At 40.8% G+C, this 25,760-nt stretch overlaps 1 protein-coding gene across 11 annotated transcripts in view; it reads left to right on the top strand.

Moving 5' to 3' along the window:
- Window positions 1–25,760, top strand: part of C2H8orf34 (chromosome 2 C8orf34 homolog) — a 394,188-nt gene that overhangs the window by 254,284 nt on the left and 114,144 nt on the right. For 3 of the 11 annotated variants that reach the window (XM_073330918.1, XM_073330919.1, XM_073330913.1), the window contains exon 14: window positions 13,146–14,609. The exons of 4 other annotated variants lie outside the window; for them this stretch is intronic. In XM_073330918.1, coding sequence (XP_073187019.1) covers window positions 13,146–13,189 — 44 coding nt within the window. In that variant the 3' untranslated portion in view covers window positions 13,190–14,609. Of the gene's footprint in view, window positions 1–13,145; window positions 14,610–17,493; window positions 17,566–22,262; window positions 22,299–25,760 lie in introns of those variants that run through there. 4 more of the 11 variants (XM_073330915.1, XM_073330916.1, XR_012157171.1 and 1 more) reach the window with 4 other exon arrangements.

The following is a 25,760-nucleotide window of genomic DNA, read 5'->3' as shown; positions in this document are numbered from 1 at the left end:
GGGCTACTTGGGGACATGATTTCCTTTTGGAGACATTTCTTCTCCGGTCCTGAATCTCTTCCTCTCGTTATGACACAAAATGATGCAGCCCTCCATAAAACTGAGTTTGGGTTGCTACCCAAAAGTACCAGGGTGAAATCCTGAGTCCACTGAAGTCATTGAGAGTTTTGCTGTTGACTTCAGCGGAGCCAGGATTTCACTCTCCATTGTCCATCAGAGTTGCTGAAGAGAGACAAGGTGGCTGAGGTAATATCTTTTATTGGATCAACTTCTGTTGGTGAGAGAGACAAGCTTTCAAGAGCTGCTCTTCAGGTCTGGAAAACTCAGATGGTCACAAGGTGGAACAGATTGTTTAGCATAAGTAGTTTACATGTATTTCAAGGGACCATTCAAGGTGAAGTGGCTCATTAACCCCCTCCATTCACCAGGAGGAAGGGAAGGAAGGAGGGTTATTAGTGGGTTATAGATTATTGTAATATGCGACAAATTCAGGAGGCATTTTTACAGGCTATGCAACCTGTCAGTCACTGCCAGCAAGGGCTAGTGCTCAGGAGGCCTTGCATGTTGCTGCTAGCAGAAGTCCTGGCACAGGCACTGGACACCTAATATGAGGAAAAATAAAAAGGGCCATTCAGACCTACCTATTTCAATCACCACAACTGTATCTAAGCAGCACATGAGGAATTTGTGGATAAATTCCAAAAACGTGCCAAAAATTCTCCCTGTGGGCTGAGAAGTACAGTAATTCAAAATCTCTCCATGCCTCCCAAAGTCATTCTGTCTCTATTGATGTGTGTAATCCAAGTGTTCGCAGTTCTGGGTTTAATAAGTATGGGGTCCTTCAGAGCAACTTGGAACTCCTATTCCCTTTAGTGTCACTACTTTGTTGTGTCCAGAACACATTATCTACCTGGGTGATTGAACAGAGATCTTACGAAATTTAAAACACCTTCCTAGTGCTATTTATTGAAAACAGCGAATAGGCTTGCCTGGGGCATATGAATACATAAGCCTTTGGGGAAAGACATCAGCATCAACCTCAGCTGTGATTTCACATCTGCTGTTTCCTAAGGCAGTTTAGGATTATTGAGAGGCTGAAGCTAAAACTCTTGTGGTCAAATCACAGCCAAGATCTCTCTATGGTGTATATCCACTCTTTCCTTTATACGCAAATTAATTCAGACCATAACGAATTAAACATTGTCTTCTGACACTTATTTTGTATAGTGAATGTTCATATAAGGCCATGCCAAATTCCATTCTTCTAATGTTGGAACATTCTGAGATTTCCACCTTCTTAGACATGACAGTGAAATGATAATCCTTTTTGAAAAAATGAAGTTTGTATCCTGCCAGTTTGAAAAATCATGTAAGAGGAATACTTGCAGCAGGGTGGATTTTTTTATTCCTAATAACACCAAATCAATTATCCTTGATTAGAATATTTTGATTTTTTGGACACGATCTGATTACACATGGAAAGCACACAGTCACATCTCATTTAACTAACATCTAAGTCTTTAAGATGGAGTTTAATAAGTCCTATGTAATGTTTTAAAATAAGTTAACTTCATGTTTTTCTTTGCTATTCTGGTAATGAAATCAGAAATCTGGCACAAGTGTCACTTAAAGTTGCATTTCATTTGATCTCCCATTGTGCCCTCAGAGATAGGCAGGCTGTCAGTGGGTGAGAGATTACTAGTAATAAGTAGAACTGTGCAAATAATGGATTTTTGAGGGAGGTGCAAAAAAATTTTTTTTAGTAATTTGGGTCAACTGTAAATTATTTTTACCTGAATTTTTGGTGAATTGAAGGATTGGAAAGAATTTCATTTTAATTTTGACTGGTTTTCATGTTTTTGAACTTTTCTAATTGAGGGAAATTTCAAAACAAAAAGTTATTTCAACCTGAAAGATTGAAATGTTTAATTTAAAAAATGTCAGAATGAAACATTCTGCCTATATCAGGATGGTTTTTTGGTTTTGGTTTTGGTTTGTTAGGTTGGTTGGTTAGTTGGTTTGGTTGGTTGGTTGGCTGGGTTTGGCTGAGCTGAATTCAGGAAATGTTTCAGTGTCACTAAATCTGTACTTTCCACCAACACAAAAAGTTTTGTCTTAAAAAATTGTGCCCCGTGTGACCCGATGGGCAGAGGGCATGAGGTGCATAGAGTTTTACAGGGATCTCCTGGGTTGGATATCTGTACTGAAGGATGGCATGTTGGATCTTCATTGAGAGCCAGTAGCCTACTGGTCATCATAATCATTGCAAAAAATATATATGGATAATATTTAAGGTGTTATGTATTGGTATTGAAAAATTATCTTTTTAAGGTCTTGAAGTTAAGGCAGGTTGCCAGGAGGTGACATACCTCAGAAATGTTCCTTTCAGGCAGGAGGTAACAGATGTCTGTCTCCCTGTCTGGCCATTTTGGTTTTGTATGCCCCACACTGTATACCTATTGCATATTAAGGCAGTTGCAGAATGAGAGATTGTGAGATCTGCAATAAAGGAAATCTACAAGATGAAATGAACAGCAGGTTGAGATTCGTATATCTTGGGAGGCAAACATAATGGATGCTTCACCTAGAAGGCAAGCTGACAGCATATCTGTCTCATGAAACAGTCACAGTCAACCCGGCTGTAAACGAGGGTCACACAACCTGGCTGTAAAGTGCTGCAAGGATTTTGGTTGAGCAGCATTCTGTAAGACATGTGAGTCTCTAATTAATTAAGTCTAGGCCCTGGAATGTGGGTTATGGTTTTATTTCATATGTAATTATTTGTTTCCGATAATTCTACCTGCTGCTACTTTAGTACCCATGCTTTGTTAAATAGACATATCTTTGATTTCACAATAAACATATCAAAGTGCTGTGAATTAAGTGGCTCTGAGGTGGAAGTGGTAAGCCAATGCGCTGTTTCTTTGGAGGCAGCGAATCTCTGAATGCTGCAAGTGTCCAGCAGCCCAGGGGCTGGATACTCCAGGGAGACACTTGGAGGGCTTGAGGATTGAGATATGCCAATCACTAACCTGTTGAGTGACTGTGAGGCCTAGAGGAGAGTACATGTGTTATCTGTGGGGGAAGTTGGGGAGCTGACCCACAGCAGGTACAGACCAGGCTTCCGGTACTAAGGACAGATGGCAGCAAAGAGCCTCAGAACTCTGGGCACACCTAAGAAGTAGCACATCCAGCTCTAGTGTTAAGGAATAAGCTGTAGAGAGTATGTGGGACATCAGCAAAGGCTTTTGCTTAAATGGTGCACTCCTTCAACTATGCAACTCAAATAGGTCCTCTAACAATGTGTGTCTGTTACTTTGCTGCTGCTAAAGCAAATCCACTTTAAAATCCTTCAAATGTCTCCATTGCACCAGAAACCAACTGAGATGTGATTAGTTCCTGCCCACATTGAAATAATGTGGAGGTCCTGGTGATGTCAAGGAACTATGACGTGATCGGAATAACAGAGACTTGGTGGGATAACTCACATGACTGGAGTACTGTCATGGATGGTTATAAACTGTTCAGGAAGGACAGGCAGGGCAGAAAAGGTGGGGGAGTAGCACTGTATGTAAGGGAGCAGTATGACTGCTCAGAGCTCCGGTACGAAACTGCAGAAAAACCTGAGTGTCTCTGGATTAAGTTTAGAAGTGTGTGCAACAAGAGTGATGTAGTGGTGGGAGTCTGCTATAGACCACCGGACCAGGGGGATGAGGTAGATGAGGCTTTCTTCCGGCAGCTCACAGAAGCTACTAGATCGCATGCCCTGATTCTCATGGGTGACTTTAATTTTCCTGATATCTGCTGTGAGAGCAATACAGCGGTGCATAGACAATCCAGGAAGTTTTTGGAAAGCGTAGGGGACAATTTCCTGGCGCAAGTGCTAGAGGAGCCAACTAGGGGGGCGCTTTTCTTGACCTGCTGCTCACAAACCGGGTAGAATTAGTGGGGGAAGCAAAAGTGGATGGGAATCTGGGAGGCAGTGACCATGAGTTGGTTGAGTTCAGGATCCTGACGCAGGGAAGAAAGGTAAGCAGCAGGATACGGACCCTGGACTTCAGGAAAGCAGACTTCGACTCCCTCAGGGAACAGATGGCCAGGATCCCCTGGGGGACTAACTTGAAGGGGAAAGGAGTCCAGGAGAGCTGGCTGTATTTCAAGGAATCCCTGTTGAGGTTACAGGGACAAACCATCCCAATGAGTCGAAAGAATAGTAAATATGGCAGGCGACCAGCTTGGCTTAATGGTGAAATCCTAGCGGATCTTAAACATAAAAAAGAAGCTTACAAGAAGTGGAAGGTTGGAGATATGACCAGGGAAGAGTATAAAAATATTGCTCGGGCATGTAGGAATGTTATCAGGAGGGCCAAATCGCACCTGGAGCTGCAGCTAGCCAGAGATGTCAAGAGTAACAAGAAGGGTTTCTTCAGGTATGTTGGCAACAAGAAGAAAGCCAAGGAATGTGTGGGCCCCTTACTGAATGAGGGAGGCAACCTAGTGACAGAGGATGTGGAGAAAGCTAATGTACTCAATGCTTTTTTTGCCTCTGTTTTCACTAACAAGGTCAGCTCCCAGACTGCTGCGCTGGGCATCACAAAATGGGGAAGAGATGGCCAGCCCTCTGTGGAGATAGAGGTGGTTAGGGGCTATTTAGAAAGGCTGGACGTGCACAAGTCCATGGGGCCGGACGAGTTGCATCCGAGAGTGCTGAAGGAGTTGGCGGCTGTGATTGCAGAGCCATTGGCCATTATCTTTGAAAACTCGTGGCGAACCGGGGAAGTCCCGGATGACTGGAAAAAGGCTAATGTAGTGCCAATCTTTAAAAAAGGGAAGAAGGAGGATCCTGGGAACTACAGGCCAGTCAGCCTCACTTCAGTCCCTGGAAAAATCATGGAACAGGTCCTCAAAGAATCAATCCTGAAGCACTTGCATGAGAGGAAAGTGATCAGGAACAGTCAGCATGGATTCACCAAGGGAAGGTCATGCCTGACTAATCTAATCGCCTTTTATGATGAGATTACTGGTTCTGTGGATGAAGGGAAAGCAGTGGATGTATTGTTTCTTGACTTTAGCAAAGCTTTTGACACGGTCTCCCACAGTATTCTTGTCAGCAAGTTAAGGAAGTATGGGCTGGATGAATGCACTACAAGGTGGGTAGAAAGCTGGCTAGATTGTCGGGCTCAACGGGTAGTGATCAATGGCTCCATATCTAGTTGGCAGCCGGTATCAAGTGGAGTACCCCAAGGGTCGGTCCTGGGGCCGGTTTTGTTCAATATCTTCATAAATGATCTGGAGGATGGTGTGGATTGCACTCTCAGCAAATTTGCGGATGATACTAAACTGGGAGGAGTGGTAGATACGCTGGAGGGGAGGGATAGGATACAGAAAGACCTAGACAAATTGGAGGATTGGGCCAAAAGAAATCTGATGAGGTTCAATAAGGATAAGTGCAGGGTCCTGCACTTAGGACGGAAGAACCCAATGCACAGCTACAGACTAGGGACCGAATGGCTAGGCAGCAGTTCTGCGGAAAAGGACCTAGGGGTGACAGTGGACGAGAAGCTGGATATGAGTCAGCAGTGTGCCCTTGTTGCCAAGAAGGCCAATGGCATTTTGGGATGTATAAGTAGGGGCATAGCGGACAGATCGAGGGACGTGATCATTCCCCTCTATTCGACATTGGTGAGGCCTCATCTGGAGTACTGTGTCCAGTTTTGGGCCCCACACTTCAAGAAGGATGTGGATAAATTGGAGAGAGTCCAGCGAAGGGCAACAAAAATGATTAGGGGACTGGAACACATGAGTTATGAGGAGAGGCTGAGGGAGCTGGGATTGTTTAGCCTGCAGAAGAGAAGAATGAGGGGGGATTTGATAGCTGCTTTCAACTACCTGAAAGGGGGTTCCAAAGAGGGTGGCTCTAGGCTGTTCTCAATGGTAGCAGATGACAGAACGAGGAGTAATGGTCTCAAGTTGCGAGGTTTAGATTGGATATTAGGAAAAACTTTTTCACTAAGAGGGTGGTGAAACACTGGAATGCGTTACCTAGGGAGGTGGTAGAATCTCCTTCCTTAGAGGTTTTTAAGGTCAGGTTGACAAAGCCCTGGCTGGGATGATTTAACTGGGAATTGGTCCTGCTTTGAGCAGGGGGTTGGACTAGATGACCTTCTGGGGTCCCTTCCAACCCTGATATTCTATGATTCTATGATTCTATGATAATGGGAGTGTTGCCAGTCACAACAATCGGTGAAAGACTAGAAGCCACTGAAATAGATTCCTGCATTCTCTGTCTCTCCATTAGAACAATATTCTATCAATTTCCTTTTTTGGATTATACCAAGTGGTAAATTCTATGTAAAAATCTAGTAATTCTTCCTGCATTTTAATAGGCTTCTGTTCAAATTTCCCTAATGTATTTTCACATAGGATTATTAAACTCCTCCAGGGGAAGAATTAAACTTGTATTGGTAGGTAGCAATGTCCTTCAGCAATTCCACACTGCTGCGATATTGAGGGATTAGCCACAGTCTTGCTGTGAGCTATCATCTCAGGGCGACTGTGTTCCACAGAGTAAAGTTCTGAATTTGATAGTCCCAATACTCCCTTTGCTTGATGAGCTTGGAGGTCATCCAGTTTCATTCTTGGATGTTTATTAAATGCCACCTGAAAGTTTTAATCATTCTATCTATGCAGGCTATTTTGGTGGCATTTATTTTCCTAGGGAGAACATGGAAAATAGTTTAATTATGGGGTGACTTTTTTTTCATTATGAATATCTAACCCTCCACCCCCCATATTGAAACATGAGTTTATTGCAGTTCATATATGAATTTCCGAGTTGCGGTGGATACCCAGAGCCAGCTTTAGCATTTTTGACTGTTCCTGGGAATCAGTAATTGGTTTCCTTCTTTGCCCCCAGTGTAACTATATCCTGTCTACCATGGGATTTCGGGAAAGGTAGGGAGATGATTCTTTGGGATAGACCTGAAATTTAAAGTGACTCATTTTACGTAAGATGAGCAGGCATGCCAGGAACATCTTTAGTTTCCTTCACCCACCCACCGACCCACCCACCCTGCCCCCAACTGTTTGCTGAGGTTTCTTGTTTCTCACAACACAAGTGACCATTTTCTATCAGTTTGTGTTTCAATGGTATCCTCACAGGGAAAAAAATAGGGAACTTATTTTTCAAATGGAAGCTGAGACTCTGCTTTTTTTTTTTGTCAAGTTCCTCCAAGCTTGAGTAACATGAGGCTGAAAAAAACATCTATGAGAATGGCCAGAAACATCATTTGTTTTACTATCCGCTCAAATTGTTACGCTGCTGATGTAGTCCGGGCAGAATAATCAGAAAGCAGTAATTGTACCACTATTGTCCCTGTTTGTTTTGTGCAATGGGCACATTTATGGGAAAACAGATATTAAGTCATGTCCATCAGATATCTTCAATTATTGTCTTGGTCAAATAATACTAACATGATGTCATCAGCATAATTAGAATCCCTGATACTCCTGCCCCCGTCTTACAACATTCTTAATTTCTTGGAGTCTCCAAATTGCTGTTCCTAGTGGGTCCACTGCCAAAACGTTAAGTCATTCTCATCTAGTTCCCTCTTACTTAAATAAATGAATAAGATGTGAACCCATTACACTGATTAAAAGTCGTACATTGGGAATACAGGTATGATTCTGCCTATTTGAGGTTTTTCCACAGTATCCTTCATCATCGCATCTAAGCAATGGGCCAAAATAATAAATAAGCATCTGAAGTATTCTATTCAGTTGAAATTAACAGGTTGAGGTAACTGTACACTTTGGTAACAAGGCCCATATGTTAGAGGCTGAATTTTTCCCTTTATGAAGCACACTCATTATGAGTTTTATGAGTATATAATCCACTCTCTCCATTCTATGTGCCAGTAGCTTGGGATATATTTTAATTTCTACTTAAAGATGCAAGATGAATCTGCAGTTTGGGCACTATGGTTCTCTTCTCTGTCCCTTTTCACTGCTGGAGAAATTGGCTCCCTTGAAGCACTCTCCTCAGGCTCCTAAAACATTAATATTTAATAATGGAGCTCCACCATAGTTGGTCACAGAATAGTTCATTCTCTTCCTGGGGTGGTGGTTCTTGCATTTATCTGCATGGAATAGATAGATGAACATCACTTAATATATGTCAAACCATAAGAGTTGAATTGCTTTTTTCAGCAGGATCACAGGAAGGTGCTTTCTTTCCCTCCCCATGCTCTCTCGCCCCCATTTATTTTTTTAAAATGCTTTCTGCTATCCAGCTCTTTTTGGGTGAACCTTGGTGAGGTATTTACAGTTCCTGTTTTACCCAATCCCATAGTTTGTCTTACAGGCATTATCAACTGTTATACATTTTTAGCTTATAAAGCTCTCAGGTTTGATTTTAGCCATCATACAATCTGTATAAAAAGGTTGTGGCCTATTTCCATTTGTGTGTGGGAGAAACTATTGAAACATTATTGTGCTCAAATATCCGATAACATATGAGGAAGAAGAAACCATTTTGACAGTAATAGTGACACTGTAAACTCCTCTTTTCCTAAGAAGAGGGGTATTCTTTTTCTACATTACTTTAAGGTACTGATTTTATTACACAGCTTTTTGTTACTGTGTTCCCAGGCATTTCATTTTCATAAGTTTTAAGGACACTAACATAAAATATTTAAAAATTAAGACATTTTCCTTATTTGCTTGAAGCTGAAACTGTTTCTTTAGTGAAATATTCCCTTTTATTGTATGTGTTTGTTGGTTTGTGTTTAATAATGATTGGAATGCTGATGTATTTTAGAGGGCTTTTTTTTAAAAAAAGAGAACAAACAAAACTGCAGGAAACTTTGCAAACTGATAAAATAAAGTCATATAAAATGTTTAATCTCCCAGTTTCAACAGTATCTCTGGAATATATTTTTGTATGAGAAGCTGAGAAATTAGTTTTGTGATACAACCTAACACAGAAACAAAACAAGCAGCCACTTTTGACCCTTTTGAAAAGTGATTGTATAATTCTCATGATGACAGCCAGCAGCATTCTTTGATTTATAGCAGAGCAACTTTCATTTAATATTCACCATATGGCAATTTTCACCACCTACATTGTTCGAGACCCATGTCAGTCACACACAAAGCAGTGAACCTTATTCCCAAGCAATTCCACTAAAACAGAGGATGTGTCATGTGGCATGTTGATTGATAGCACAAAGCACTGATAATTAGATCTCTTTGAGTTCTTTATAACTGGGCTCTAGGCTTTTCAACCTCATCCCATTACTCTGATGCTATTGAATTATAAAATGCATTAGCTTGTTTTCAAATGGTGTATTTGAAAGATGTGGTGACAAAAAGTCATCATGGAGCAAACTTTCACAATACAACCCAAATCATTAGTTTAATTGATATTCCTTCATTAAAGAATTGGTTTTAATTTGCACTATGGAAATATCTTAGAAAAGATTTAGAGTCCTTAATCCCATATCTTAACCTTCAAAGACAATATCTCATATTTTCTATTTTCTGGAGAAATTGTTTTCCTTAATCTTTGCTCTTTACTTTTTTATTTATATAATCATAAATCACGTGCTGCTTCATGGAATAAAAAGAATGCATGAACACTTGAGGTTGAATTTCAGGGTGCTGCGTCCTATTCTGATGGTTGTTTTTTTTAAATGTATTACTGGAATGTTTTGAATTCAACAAATTGTCGTGTGTGTGTGTGTGTGTGTGCAGCACCACCTCTGCTGACAGGATTAAGAACCTGAAGAAGATCTCTGTGCAAGCTTGAGAGCTTCTCTTTCACCAATAGAAGTTGGGCTAACAAAAGATATTACCTCACGCACCTTGTCTCTCTGATATCCTAGGACCAATATGGCTACAGCAACACTGCAACCAAGGATTAAGAACTGTTTTATTGAACAACAGATGCTGTTGGACAGATTTTGCCACCATTATACTTGCTGAGTAGTACTTTACTCAGTGAGTAGTCCGCCAGTCTGGCTATATACTTCTAACAACTAACTGCATTTCTTCTGTAGCTCAGGTGATAAGGGAACTTATTCTTTTGGAGCAATAGCTTCTGACTTCTATCCGACCTGCTGCTATGAAATTAAATGGCCATTGTGGCCAGCAGAGTGATGATTGCACACACATTTATTACACCTTAGAGACTAACAAATGTATTTGGGCAAAGCTTATGCCCAAACAAATGTGTTAGTCTCTAAGGTGCCACAAGGACTCCTCCTTGTTTTTGCTGATACAGATGAACACAGCTACCACTCTGAAATCTGTCACATTTATTACAGTATTTTTAGCAGCATGTATGTCAGTTGAACAAGAAAATTAGTCTTCTCCATTTTTTCCACTCTTTCCTGGCAGCAGAGAGAGGGAGAGAGAGAAATGTTCAATTTCTACTGTAAACATGCAAATTCTGGGCCACGTCCCGCTCCCTTTGAAATCTATGACAAACTTCCATGGACTTTTCCTGGGAGTTGCATCAGGAACTTTCTGATCTTAGAATTCCCTCTAAAAATACCAACTAGAATTAGATGATAAAAGAGAGCTAGAAATATATGACCTCTTGTCATAAATATAAAGGGAAGGGTAACCATCTTTCTGTATACAGTGCTATAAAATCCCTCCTGGCCAAAGGCAACATCCTGTTACCTGTAAAGGGTTAAGAAGCTCAGCTAACCTGGCTGGCACCTGACCCAAAGGACCAATAAGGGGACAAGATACTTTCAAATCTTGGGGGGGTGGGGGAGGGAAGGGTTTTGTTTGTGCTCTTTGTTTACGTGGTTGATCTCTCTTGGGACTGAGAGAGGCCAGACAGAAATCCATCTTCTCCAACCCATCCTAATCCAAGTCTCCAATATTGCAACCAGTATAGGTAAGCCCGGCAAGGCAGATTAGTTTATCTTTTGTTTTATGTGAATTTTCCCTGTGTTAAGAAGGAGATTGTTTCCTGTTTTCTGTAACTTTAAGGTTTTCCCCTGAGGGGATCCTCTGTGTTTTGAATCTGAGTACCGTGTAAAGTATTTTCCATCCTGATTTTACAGAGATGATTTTTACCTTTCTTTTTTTTTAAAATAAAATCCTTCTTTTAAGAACCTGACTGATTTTTCCATTGTTCCAAGATCCAGGGGTTTGGGTCTTTGATGATTTTGTAACAAATTGATTAGGATATTACTTCTCAAGCCTCCCCAGGAAAGGAGGGCTTGGGGGGATATTTTGGGGGAAGACGTCTCCAAGTGGTCTCTTTCCCTGTTCTTTGTTTAAAATGCTTGGTGGTGGCAGCATACTGTTAAAGGACAAAGAAAAATTTGTACTTGGGGAAGTTTTTACCTAAGCTGGTAAGAATAAGCATGGGGGTCTTTCATGTGGGTCCCCACATCTGTATCCTAGAGTTCAGAGTGGGGAAGGAACCCTGACACCTCCTGAGGTCTCCTCCAACCCTAATCTATGATTCTATTATATTTTCTTTAACAGTTGTGAAAATAGAGGGCAGAGATAGCCAAATTGCAAGAGAACACTTGCTAGGAAAGACAAAGGTAATGACAGCCACGGAGTGTGGAACTGGATTGCAATAGTAGTTTTTTGCAAAAATACATATTTGGCTCAATCTGCTACATGAATGCTAGTCAGTAAAAAAATTGCCTGAACTTTACTGTGTTTCAGTGGCTGTCTCTGGTCAAATATTCAGAGGTAAAATTAGATAGTTATTCAAAACAGGATCATTCTGCTCCTCCTTTACTTCTGCTTTTCCAAACAGCAATTATAACGGCACACAGTGAACCAGGCTCAGCATGCCAAACTACCTTTAAATCTAGTGAAGCCACAAAAGGATTGGCAGTTGTTTTTGGATGAGCATCCATTCATGATGATGCTTATCCGAGCTATCCAACTTCTAGAAGTCCCTACAAAATATCACTGTTCAGCTACGTTAAATACATATAGCCCTCCACCAATAGGCCATCCCTCCGACAGCACCTTTGGTTCCTACTTTGTGGCATATTCTTGGGACTTTTCTGTTGACGCTCCTAGATGTTAATCCATCTTCTGATGTTAGATGGTTTCATGACTATCTTGTTTTTCCCCTCCATTAAATATTTCCTTGTTTTTGTCAAATGTTTGTGTATCTATTTATCTATTCTCTGATGGATGACATGTATTAATGCATGATGGCTCTCACTAACATTATTCATGGATTATATACAGACAGTTCTTTTATATATAAATAGTGTAAAATTTTCAAAAGTACCTAAAGGGTATGGTTACACTGCAATAAGAGATCCACAGCACAGCTGCAGCTGGCCTGGGTCAGCTGACTTGGGCTTGCAGGGCTTGAGCTGCGGGGCTATAAAATTTCAGTGTAGACATTCAGACTCAAGCTCTGGAACCCTCCCCTCCCATGGGGTCTCAGAGCTCAAGCTCTGGCCTGAGTCCAAATGTCTACACTACAATTTCATAGCCCGGCAAACCTGAATCAGCTGATCCAGGCCAGCTGCAGGTCTTTTATTGCATTGTAGACATACGCACAGTCACTTAGAAGCCTAAGTCTCATTGAAAGGACAAATTTCTTTGGGCCAATTTCTTTAAGGTATTTAGACACCTAAAGATGCAGATCAGAGCCTCATAGGAGTTTCATAAATCTGGCCTTTAGGCTTCTCAGTCTCCTACGCTCTTTTAAAAATTTTACCCAGAGTTTGCTTCACATTACTGTAGGTTTCCTGTTGAGTCTCCAATTTATTCTGATTATACTATGGGTGTCTGGCATACAAAGTGCATTTCTTTTGTCGCGTTCCGTATTGATAAGATGGTATTAAAATAAAATTAGGTACACACTTTGGCCCAGATCCTCAGTTGATGTAAATCCATGTAGTTCCATTGAAGTCAACTGCTGCAATTTACTCAAGCTGAAGATCTGGCCCTTAATTTAGGTAGGTTTTCCAATTAACAAAAATAATGCAGGAAAATGTAAGTTTTCTGTAGAAAAATTCTAATAGAAATTCCTTATCCATGCCTGTTCCATTAGCTATTATAGCTATTTAGCTAATAACTTTTTTGGACAAGCAATAACTTACTCTTTGAGAGACGGCCCCAAATTCTGTTTTTATATCTCACAGGCCAAGGACGTATGAAAAGGCTGCCAAATCTCAAAAACAAGTAGACTTCAGCTGAGGTGAAAATCGAGCTTGTGTGGCCCCAGAGGTAAACACTGACCAAGGTGAACCTGAATTTATGTATCATAAACTGTGAGCACTGTAGCATTAAAGTAACTAGTTTTCTCTTTTTGTCTTTTGACTGGGTCATCTGCACTTTGGGTTACTTTCTCTATCTGCTTAGATAGAAATATATCCAAAATTTTCAGCTGAAAAGAGAGGAAATGGTAAATTAGATCAAAGAATCATCCTTAGATTGAAAGGATGAGGAATCCGTAACACTCTGGGTGAAATCCTGGCTCCACTGGAGTCATTGAGAGTTTTGCTACTGACTTCCAAGGGGCCAGAATTTCACCCCCTGTTTTTTCCAGCCTTTGGTAAAGGACTGGTACCAAGCAGAAAGAAGAAACCACACGTGGGTGCAATGAATATTGGTTACAATACTGTCTTTCAAAATGGAGAAGAAAAGTGGTAATACCATCATTATCAGCCATTATACTTTTGTTGCTAGATATCATACTTTAAGGTTAATAATTATTGTCTTTGTAGCAGTTAAAATGATACCAACATTATTGTGGTGTCTTGATTCAGAAGATTAAAACGTGTGGATTCTTTTTATTTTAAAAATCTGTAAACTGAGCATCTGAAATCAGGTAGCTTTAATTATTCCAAGCATTTTAGGGAAAATATCTAGGCTTGTCAAGGTTGTTTGAATCTTGTTGAGACAGAAATGAACGCAAAAGTTACTTTATCTCATTGATAATTAGATGAATAATTTCTCTGCTTTTTTAGCTGTAAAATCTCTCAGTGGGTTGAAAGATTAGCTAAAAGGGTTTCTGGATAGTCTCCAGGCTTTTAAAACTAATGCCATCAGTTTTGAATACATTTTGGAATAGCACAATCTTTTACCTACAGTCTAAAGGATTGAAATGCAGCTCCCACTGCCTGTCCGTGTAGGAGGTCAGGGAAATCCCTAATGTCTTGCTGACACAGTTTGCCCTTACCAGGTCACTTTCAAGGGACTTTATACAATGGTGACTAAGCTTAATGAAATGAAGCTATTCAGTATTGCCTTATAGTCCTGTCCTTCCACTTTTTGTAGTGGTGTAAGAATAAGCTGCTCTTGTCAAAGGGAGTCCCAAAATAGGGTGACTTTTTGAGATAAGACCCATCAAAAGGCACAAGGAAATCACCACTCAGAATCTGTACAAGCATCCCATGTCAATTTCAAATTTATGTTGCTATATGTCAATGAGCAGCTAACCAGAACTCATGCCTTGTGCTCAAATGCCATATGCAGTGTGGCAGAGTGATCAGCTGTCACTTCTTATTGTGCTGGTTATTATTGTTATTACTCATTCTGGGTATATCTCAAAGGTTCAGGTTTTTGATGTAAAGAGTTTCTTTCATGTGTTTGTTTTTGTGATTCTGCGAAAGTCAAATGAATCATGTTGTTTTTAACTTAAATAAAAAAGGCATAAGTTCTACATCCTCACCTCCGTTACTCATTGTGACCTGCTTCATTAACCTTTGAAATTTCATAGCCACTAAGTACTATAGTTAGTACTTAGTGCAGAGGTGGGCAAACTACGGCCTGCAGGCCACATCCGGCCAGCGGGGCCATCCTGCCCAGCCCCTGAGCTCCTGGCCTGGGAGGCTAGCCCCCAGCCTCTCCCCCGCTGTCCTCCCTCCCCCACAGCTATGCGGCCGCGCGGGTAGAGCTCTGGGCGGTGGGTCTGCGAGCTCCTGCAGGGCAGCGTGGCAGCGTGTCTGGCTCTGGTCGGAGGGCGGGGCTGCCAGACATGCTGCTCTGAGTGGCATGGTAAGGGGGCTGGGGCTGGGGGGTTTGACAATGGGCAGGTGATCCCAGGGGGCAGTCAGGGGACAGGGAGCAGGGTGCAGTTGGATGGGGAGGAGGTTCTGGGGGTGGGGTCCTGGGGGGTGGTTAGGGGTGGGGGTCCCAGGAGGGAGTAGTCAGGGGACAAGGAGTGGGGGGAGGTTTGATGGGTGGAGAGTTCTGAGGGGGGCAGTCAGGGGGTGTGAAGTGGGAGGGGTCGGATAGGGGACGGGGGCCAGGCTGTTTGGGGAGGCACAGCCTTCTCTACCTGGCCCTCTGTACAGTTTTGCAACCCCAATGTGGCTCTTATGTGGAGCCAGGATTTCAGCCTATGTTCAATTCATGGTCTGTTATGTATAGGTGCTCATGTAACCTTTGGGTGGGCTAGAGTTCACTTCATTACCCTTCTCCAGTGCCTACAAAACCCCCAACTCCTATAGAAGAGTAGCTGGAGACCCAGAGTTTAGTCTCTAAGGATTTTCATCAAGGATTGCACAGGGTCAACCTCCCCACATTCAAGTCCCAAAAGGAACTAAAGAAAGAATTTAATTAAATAACTTTATAAAATCTTATGATAAAGAAACACACAATCTAATTTTTACAACATGACATGGTTATGTTATAATCCACAGACATTACCTTCACAGTTATACATAAACATAAATAAAGAAAACAAATTAAAATCTGAACAGTTCAGTCCCCACAGAAATACAGTGAGAAGAAACTGAAAGTTCCCAAAAGCTTAGGTTTTGTTCGCCTAAGTCTCAGTTAGTCTTTGATCACCAAATCTATACAGTCTGCTGAGTCTAAAACACCATCTTCCCTCCACTTGCTTGTAGGAATCTTCAGCTGGAATCCATGCAAACTCTTCCTCTGCTGAAATCATTGCTAGCCAGTCAGCTAACTGATTAACCAATCACTCAGTTAAATATTTAGATTTAAAGAAAACCCTGCTGCAAAATGTTTCAGAGTTAGGGACAAGAGCCTGCTTTCAGCTCCTGGGCTCAGCTTCTCCCAACTCACACAGGGCACATAAGCTGCTGCACAGCAGCTGCCCAGACTGCTTGCCGTCATGGAGTCTGACCCCAGCAATAGGGAACCTACTAGAGCATACCCAAAACTACCATACCCAATTCCAGAAGCTTCTGCATGTGGAGTGCTAAATCCACCTAGCAACAATAACCCAGACACAGCTCACTTCTTTCTCCCCACAATGGGGCTCTTAACCAGATATCTCCCTATTAGGCACATGGGTTACACTCACGTGACACAATCCTGTATTTTTAAGGCTATGGACATTTTTAAAAAATGCTTAAATGTAGAATAGATGCACAAGTTCACCTTGTAATGGATGTATTATGGATACAGAATTATTATCATGCTCGTAAACATACATTTTCATCTTTCTCTGCGGCATCTGTGGTTGTTGGCAGGGGAATTGTTGGGCCAGATTTTGATGTCGTAACTGCACTGCATGTCTGAGATTTGTTTTAATTTATGTACGGTTCTTAAATTAACCTTCTTGCTTATGGTACTATCTCTGTGAAACCCCCACCTGCCAAACATGCTGCTTCTCAGATCTGCATTCTGGGCTATATACTTCCAAGTCCAGAATTCCCATTGGAGTGAATGGGAGGTTAACATGAGGAGTGAGGACTGTATATATGTCCCACTATTCGCATTCTTGAAAGGATTGTGTTATTTTCTTTGGGAGGAAAAGAGGAAAAATAGAGTAAGAATTAGTCAAAGGTTTCAATTCCTGCTAGTTTAACATGTTTACAAGATGGAACTAGAACCTATATTTGATGTTTCATGTCCTAATGTTGTCAGGTGTTCCGGGTGGGTTTGAGTTCATAAGCTCTTTCTTTTATTGTACATTTGGTGGTATTAAAAGTCCATGATAGATACCTCAATTGTAACTGGTCTCTCTCCTTTCCTTTAGAGGTATAATCAGTTACTGAGCTTCATGTAGCTATTGCATTATATCATAGGAGGGGAAAAAAGCTGAACAAAGGCCTAGGTCATCTCATAGAAAAAAAACATATGTACTGAAAGGTGTACACTACACAGGTTCAGTACACAGTTTTCAAGAGATGTTTCTGTAGTTGTTACACTGTCAAAATGTAATATTGATTGATCCACAAGATCATGCTTCCAACTACAATGTACCATTCGGTGATTAGTGGTGCTGGAACAATTTGTATCGTGGGGGTGCTGAGAGCTATTGAACCAAACTATAAACCCTGTATATGATGGAAACCACTTCAAGTCAGAGGATGCAGCTGCACCCCCAGTTCCCCTAGTTCCAGCACTTATTATGATTGTGATGAGCTGCATTCGTAAAAGAGACTGTTAATGTAGAACATAAAACCAAAGAGACTTTATTAAGATCTGACTCGCGTGTTTTGTTATGGTCTGTGATCCCTTGTGTATCTACAGCAGAAGCATTCCTTTGTTTCCATGTTTTTATTTCAGGTGATTAAAGAGGCTATACATGGCTAAATCTCACTTTGGGACAAATGTTTATCTCCAATACACACTGAAAACAGAAGAAAAAGTTAGAAATGACTTACTTTATATAAGGCTCACTTGAAGAATGTCTCCTGATCAAAGCTTTGCTACCTTCATTTCTCCTTGTAATTGAGAATTTGATAGAGCATCCTTTTAGCTAGCCCAGTGGTGCAGTATCTTCCCTTTTTGTTTTTTTAAGATTTTGACTCAGTGTACCAGTGGTTACCACTAGAAAGTCAGGGCTCCATTGCAGTCAATGGTAAAATTCCCATTGACTTGAGTAGAGCCAGGATTTCACCATCAGTAGTTTACCAAATGTGATATGTGAAGTACTGCAGTATTTCCCTTTATTTAGAATAGGAAATAAATGTGTTACCTTATCTCAGAGAACATGTGTGTTAACTGGCGGTAAATGTTAACTTTGTACTGGTGATAACATTCTGTATTTTCTCAACATACCTAGTACTTTTGTATTTGTTTGGAGCATTTTGGATTTTCAGTGGGTTTTGGTACTATACAAGTGATCTGCACAGTGAGTACCAGGTGTATTGTACTACATGTGTTGGACACATAGGGACTTTCACCCTCTGTTCGTGTGTCAGAAATTTCTATGCAAAAGCGATCTTATTTGTACTAATATATCACATTATTTAAATCATAGCATTTATAAATATCAATTTTAGTAACTAGTTTAGCAACTTCTAAATAAGTGCTACATACAGTATGTTAGACATTTGGGGCTTGATCCTATATGATTGCAGCCCGTAGGAATTATGCCACTGAAGTCAATAGGAACAGGATCTTTGGTTGTGATTTTCATACAATGACATACATGCCTATTTTTTCATGTGCATCAGCTTGCCTACTTTTGCACATATCTTTAGTGTCTCTGTACACACCTCTCTGGTTTGTGCAGATCCATGGTAAGTTTCTGTGAAAAAGGAAGTGTATTAATTTGCAACTACATTTTAATAGTAAATGGTGCATGCGTTGTTTAACCTGTTGATTTTACATTCTTTCTGGCTGTTGTATCCCTGCCTGGCTATCTTTCATTGTGTCTCAGATCAGTTTAAATTTTACTCTCTGAGGTCATCTTCTTTGTGTGGCTGGGTCGTAAACGCGGACTCTGTAATATTATTAGTGCAGCTTAGCACCTGCTTTATCACTTGAAAAATTTCTCTTGGATTTATAAATTGTGAAAGCCCTGTGTAAACAAATGGTCAAACGCAAGCTTCTAAAGACACCATAGTGACTCTTTAAGCTATGACCAAAAGAGCCGAAAAGTACCTCACAAGTTGCAATTAGAGACAGAGGCCTATTTTTCCTGGTGTTTTCTTTGACATAACTTACACTTTAGTGACTGGGAAGACATTATTTAACATCCCTCTCCAAATCCAACTTGAACCTGTCCATTTAAATATACTGTGCTTCAAATCCTTGTATTTTGACTCCTTGGTTTAGTTAAATCCTAGACTGCTAAATGGAACTCTGTTAGAGTCAATATTTAGATAGTAACCCTATTTGTAAATATTTTGAAATACAGGTTAAGTCAGCGGATCAAATAAATTGTTTGACACTGTTGTTTTTATTCCAACCGGACACCAGTAAGCAAAGCTCACTTGCAATGAGAATCTGAGACTGGAGATTCCTGCTTTGAGCTTCATTTGAGACATTTTTGCGATGCTTCATTGCTGCTTCTTTTTTTTTTTTTTTTGGCCAGAACGTCTTTTGGGTTAGATTTACGGGCAGTCAATATCTAAATGCTGGCTTAATATGTTACCTATATTCTAGCTTGAATGCTAGCAACTTAACCGTAAGTTTGGGCCTACCTTTCTGCCAATTTGCGGGAGATTTATGGACATAACTCCTATTACTGATAGTGGAATTTGCAAGTGTTAAATCATCACCACATCAGTGGAAGACTAGGCCACTAAAGGGTAGTTAAAATGAATATCAAAATTCCAAAGTATTTGTATTTTAAATCAGATTTTCTTCAAACTTTCCCACCCTTCGTTAGCTAATCATAGTACTTACTATAGTACCCTACAGTAAGTCACTGACTTTCAGTAGCATTTGTATATTTCAGATCTGATTATAACAAATTACTCTTATAGAATATGCTGTGTTTTGCATTTTTCATGTTAAAATATTTAGGGATTTAATTATTATTAACTAACAGCAATGCTTGAATTGTGCATTGGCAGGGCAGATTAGAAGATTATCCTAAAGCTGTGCCAATATAGTTATTAGCATTTGTGGCCTCTACAATATTGTTGGCATAGAAACTATGAAAATAACTATATTATGAATCATTTTATTAAATATTTCTGAATAGTGTATTGTTCAATTCCCCATGGAACCAGACTGGATTAAAGGACTAATTCCTTTTTTTCATTATCAATAGCATCCAACAGAGATCATGGTAGACTTTTAATGACCTCTTTTTTAAAAACATCAAAAATATATCTACCCTAATTTGACAGCTAATTAAAAAAGGTTTATCTCCGGTCTCATGTGGACTTTGGTTATAAAATCACTTATATCAGCTTTGTTTGTACTTACACTGTATTATGAAACAATAAGGTTTAATAGTTCAACCACTTTTCCTGTGTGGAAACAAACTTTGCTCTCTCAGGGTATCAGAGCTGATGCGTTAAAAACACAAACCAGCATTCAAGCTATACTGTTATTCCTCAGTTGTGATATTAATGCTAGCTTTTGCCAAATGAATGTTTAATTATCATAACAAAGCTATTGCTCATATTTAAGCTAAATTAAAACAAGGTTTTGTTTTTTTGGCCCTTGGATCTCTAGGGTAAATCCTTCCATTTCCACTGAGAGAAATTAGATACTCTGGATATGAGATGTACTTTCCCCCACAGCTCTACATTTTAAGAGTCACTAGTTTGTGCCTCCTTTTCTGTTCTTTTCAGTCTTATCACAAAGTTGGGAAGTAGAATACTTACGCCTTTGTCTACACTACCGGGGTAAGTTGACCCAAGTTACGCTACTCCAGTTACGTGAATAACATAACCGGAGTTGACATGGTTTAGGTCGACTTAATATGGTATCTATACTGCATAGTGTCGACAGGAGACACCCTCCTGCCGACTTCCCTTACTTTTCTTGGGGAACTGGAGTACCAGGGTCAACTGGAGAGTGCTCTGCCATCAATTTAGTGGGTCTTCACTAGACCCCTCTGCACTGATCTCAGCAGTGTCGATCTAGCCGTAGTATAGACAAATCCTTAGCCTTGTGTGTGACTTAGAGTAGATTCAGAAAAGCGCTACATGCCTGCCATGGTATGAGTTGGTGAGGGCTCTAAATTACATTGAAGAGATAAAGGGAAGTCAGCATCTCATGGCCATTAGAGGGCAAATAATCAATTTCTCATGAAGCCAGTACTGACAATATACATTTGTCAGCTCAGGCAGGTCTCTTAATAAATGACACTGCTAGTCCATCCAATCATCCTAATCCATACACAAGCCACATCAATATATTGTAGATGATGTGTTCAGGCCATATAAGTTTCCAAACTCTACATTTATTCAAATAAGTTGTCATGCTGACTTATGTAATCAACTCTAATGAGCAATTACTGTAATAAGGATACCAATATTTGTGGTCTATAAATTATAAAGGCAACTTAGTTTTCTTTGTAAACACTCCAGAGCTATCATTTATGTCATCTTTTGATCACAAATTATAGAAATTAGACATAGAAAGAACCTAACAGGCATCTATACAATCACTCTGCCAAGCTAGGATTGTTTCCTATGGTATGTTTTTCAGCATACCTGCCGGCCTTTCAAAACAACAGTGTTCAAAACTGTTTGAAGGTCAATTGATAAGGGTGTTCCTCAAAAATCCCCCCTTCTATCAGTCCTTTCTATCCCTACTTCTTTCTCACCTACCCTCCGGTCTCTCTGTTAGTCCCTTCTCTGGAACTGAGACACACAGACCAGAACACAGCATCTAGAAGCAGAGCCACCAGCACTGTGTACTGTTACCTCCCTGCTCCATGATATTATGCTTGTGGGTATGCAGCCCAATATTATGTTGACTTGTTTTGCTCCCATAATTCATTGCAATATACTAGTTTGCTGTCTATTATCACCCAACGTCTTATTTGCCTCTATTAACTTACAGGTTCCTTCCAGTCTTGTTTTGTATTTTTCCAGGTTGAATCTAATTTTGTTATTTCTTTCCCATGTTTGTAATTAGAGCTGGCCAAGAGTCTGAATTTTGGTCCCACAAACAATTCCAAGATTTTGAATAGGTTTGGTTTTTTTTGTCACAAACTGGGACAAAAGATCAAATCTGGGAATTGTTTGTAAAACAAAATATGTCATCCTATTTTGTTTTAACCTTATTGAAATGTTTCATTTTGATACAGTCAAAAGATTTTGTTTATACTTTGTTTTGACTATCATATAGTATATATCATAATTTTTTACGTTTCAACTTTTATAGTAAAGTATAATATACAATATAACATACAAGTCAATGTGGCATTTCAGTTCTATTGAATTAATATTGATAAAATTGATGTGTTCCCACAAAACATTTCAATTTAATCTAATCAGCATTTTCTAATGGAAAACTGCTCAGTCAGAAAAGTTTGGACCAGCATTATTTGTAACCTCTTTAAATCTTTTTATATGATTTCTTTATTATAATTTAGTAACTTCAATTAATTTAATTGACATGATCCTTGTTTCCTCTTACAGAATCAGAATGAAGATATTATAGTTCAGTTCTACTCTGAAAGATGACCATAAAATAATATTGTGAGGTTCCATGCTTGGTGTTTTCTCAGGGATTTCCATATCAAATGTACTCAGTGTCCCAATAAAAAGGTGATTTTTCTAACTGCCAGACTCAACCTCAGATATTTAAGTCTAACACTGTTCTCTCTAGCCCATACATAATCACCAATAATACAGATTCTTCAAGTTAAATACTGCTCTTAATTTACTTCAGTGGGATTGCACAGGTGTATTTTAGCATATAATTTGAAAACAATGATTTGTACAGATGGCCAGGCAAATGGAGATTAGTTAACAATTCTGTTGATGATGCAAAAAAAAATCTGCAAAAACGATTCTGTTGATGATACAAAAAAAATCTCTCCCAGGGTTGTGCTGTTTTTGCATGGTTTACAGCAACAAAGCATACTACTGGGATAACTCATAACAGCAAATATGAATCTGAATATACAACAGAAGTAGGTTGCTGAATGGAAAGGTGCTATTTTTACATGGTGACCTTTTACAGTAGAATTGCAGTTTAAATAAGATTGGACCCAACATCGATCCAGGCAGCATCTTTCAAAGCAGAGGGGTCCTCACAGAGAAAGTTCTACCAGATTCTCCCTTTCTTTTGTATTAGGGTGTCTCTACCTTTTGATCTCAGCTGTGGCAGAATGGCACAGGTTGTTTCTCTAGTAGGCAAATCGCAAGCCATTAGGTACTTTATGGGTCAAAACCAACACCTTAAACTCCACCGAAAAACCCACAGGAAGCCCGTGCAAATTGCAAGGCACAGCTGTGATAGATGAGAGACCTTGCTTAGCTAGCAGGCTGCTGTGCTCTGAACCAGCTTCAATTTTCAAATGGATTTATGATATAGCCCCAAGAAGAACTGAGTGAAATTTGGAATTTGCATCTCAGGAAATTCCAACATTTCAACATTTGTTTTTTGTCCTGAAATGGGATGAAAACTTGAAACAGTCAAAATTTGCTATTGAGTGGAAATTCCAAAAACTTTTGATTCAGAAATGTTTCCTTTCAATATTTTCAGCTGAAACATTTCAACACTTTGAATTAGAAATGTTTTGTCTTGGTTTGTTGCGGTTCAATGTTGAAATGTAGTTCATTTCCATATTCTATTAACTGAAGTGTTGTTCTGGCCCCCATTCTCTCCTATGGGCCATGCTCCCTGGTTGGACTACATCTTCTATACTGCACATATAGTCATGTAACTGCCATGATGCACTGCTCAGGGGAAATGCATTATGGGAGATGTAGTTCTTCTTTGAGTAGATGCAGCTGTGTATTCCACTTAGCTAGACAATTTTGCCTAGCAATACCTGTAAAAGTCAGCAATCTCGCCTGATTGTCATAGCCCCTTCCCTGGCTATATGAGGCAGCACCACTTCGCCCTGCCCACCACAGTTACTTCTTACTGCCCATGGCTGGAGTTGGAGCTCTGTGTGGTTCTTAACCTCACAATGCCGCAGGTTTTGAATTAATTGTTCTAATTGCATTTATTTATGAAGTACCCTTAGCATTAGTGTTAGTTAGTTAGCTCACTTCAGTGTTTTCCCTGGTGATGCCCTCACCAGGTTTCAAAAATTGTCTGTCGTGTGGAGGGGCAATCCTTGACAACAACCCTCACATCAAAGAGTGGTGTTTGATTTGTAAATCATTCACAAAATGGACTCAGGTGGCTAGAGACCTTGGCCTTTGCCTAAAGCAGCAACTTCTTTAGCAGTCCATGACGCCTTTCTCAGCACCAAAGCCTACATCAAATCGAAGGTCACCATCAACCTCAGTGCATGGTACTGGCTCACACTCTGCAACTGGCGCCTCTCTGGAGAGGCAAAGAAGCTACTTCTCATTGAGTGTGCAGAGGAAAAGTTTTGATAAGACCAACTGGGGTCACTCCAGGCCTCATGGGGGCGCTTTTTCCTCTTCCAGAAAGAATACAGCTATAGGATGGAGCAGGTCTTTCTAATCACTTCTTGGTATGGGATAGGAGTGTTGGAGATCCTGTACCACTGATTCCAGTTCCATCCCTAAGGCACCTGTTGATCCAGTACCGATGCTGGCAATGGCTGTTTCCACACTGCTGGCATATCAGGCAGTGGTGAACCTCCTCTGCCTTTCCATCTCAAGCTCTCCTTTGGTCCAGTACTTTGCCAGGGCTATGGCATCTTCAGCCTCAATGCTTGGCAGCACTGTTGAACCTTCGGGTCTGTCAGTACCACATCCCGATATTCCCTTGCCACAGACTGTGGAAGTGAGGCCAGTGCTGAGCTCGGCACAAGGGACCTCCTTGATACCAGGAAACTCTTCAGCACTGCTGCACTTCACAGTGCTGATGTTACCATGGCAACACTCCCCGCCCTCCACCTTGGCATTGTCAGCAACATTGGTACTGCTGCCAACTTTGGTACCAACACTGCTCCTGGTACCAGAGATAACTGGGCCTTATTCAGTGCTGGCTGTGCCATCTCCACCATTGACACCAGTCCCTGCCTTGCTGTGGGAAATGGATTAGTCAGACTAGTTGCTCATGCCTTCAGGCTGACTCCACCTGTATTCTCTGAAACTGGAGACTCCTTGGCATCCAGGTGGGGATGCTCCTTCTGCTCTCCATCACCTGACCCATACCTGGGACAGTTCATGGAGCAGCACTGGTCTTGAGATTGGCACTTTTCCCACTGTAGGGACAAAGGACCCTGGCCTGGCACCTACTGGCCACCAATACCTTACCCCTATACTCCGTGGCCCCTATGGAATCCATGGGATGCTCCTCTATGGCAGAGGTCACAGTCCTCATCCCATTCTAAGGCGAGATCTCCAGGCATGTCAATGGCTGGGGCTGTCGACCCATTGCAAGCTCAAGCACTGGTTGTCCTTCCTTTTATGAAGCCTTTAGAGCTGTCCCATCTAGGTCCACGTGTTCGGGACCAGGACCCATCACTGGCGCAGTTGATGGCCTGTTCATTGTCCCCAGACAATTTGTGGTGCCTGGCTCTTCCTCTCCATCAGTGCTTGAGGATTTCAAGGATCTTTTGAAGCATGTAGCTGCTTCCCTGGACATCCAGGTGTTGTTCCTGCAGTAGAACACCCATAAGCTACTGGACATCCTGCAGCCATCTTCCCCAGGGAGAGTGTATGATAAGCTACTGGAGCCTGCAAAGGTTCTTTGGTGCATACTGGCTCCTATGGCAAAGCGTTTGGAGAAATGCTAGTTTGAACCAATGCAGGGAGTTGAGGGGTTTTACTCCCACTTGGCCCCTAATTCCCTGGTTGTAATCTCAGTGAATGACAGAGCTCAGAACGGCAAATTTAAGTCCACCCCTAAAGACAAGGAGTTCAAAATGAAAGGATTTAATAGGTAGAAAGATCTACATCTCCTCTTCCCTTCAAATGTGGATTGTGAACCAGCAGATATTCAGCGAGCTGTAGCTCACGAAAGCTTATGCTCAAATAAATTGG

Source organism: Lepidochelys kempii, chromosome 2 (assembly GCF_965140265.1).
Source record: "Lepidochelys kempii isolate rLepKem1 chromosome 2, rLepKem1.hap2, whole genome shotgun sequence".
Classification (NCBI taxonomy): domain Eukaryota; kingdom Metazoa; phylum Chordata; order Testudines; family Cheloniidae; genus Lepidochelys; species Lepidochelys kempii.
Note: the sequence above shows the minus strand (reverse complement) of the source record. Positions and strands in the feature narration are given on the sequence as shown.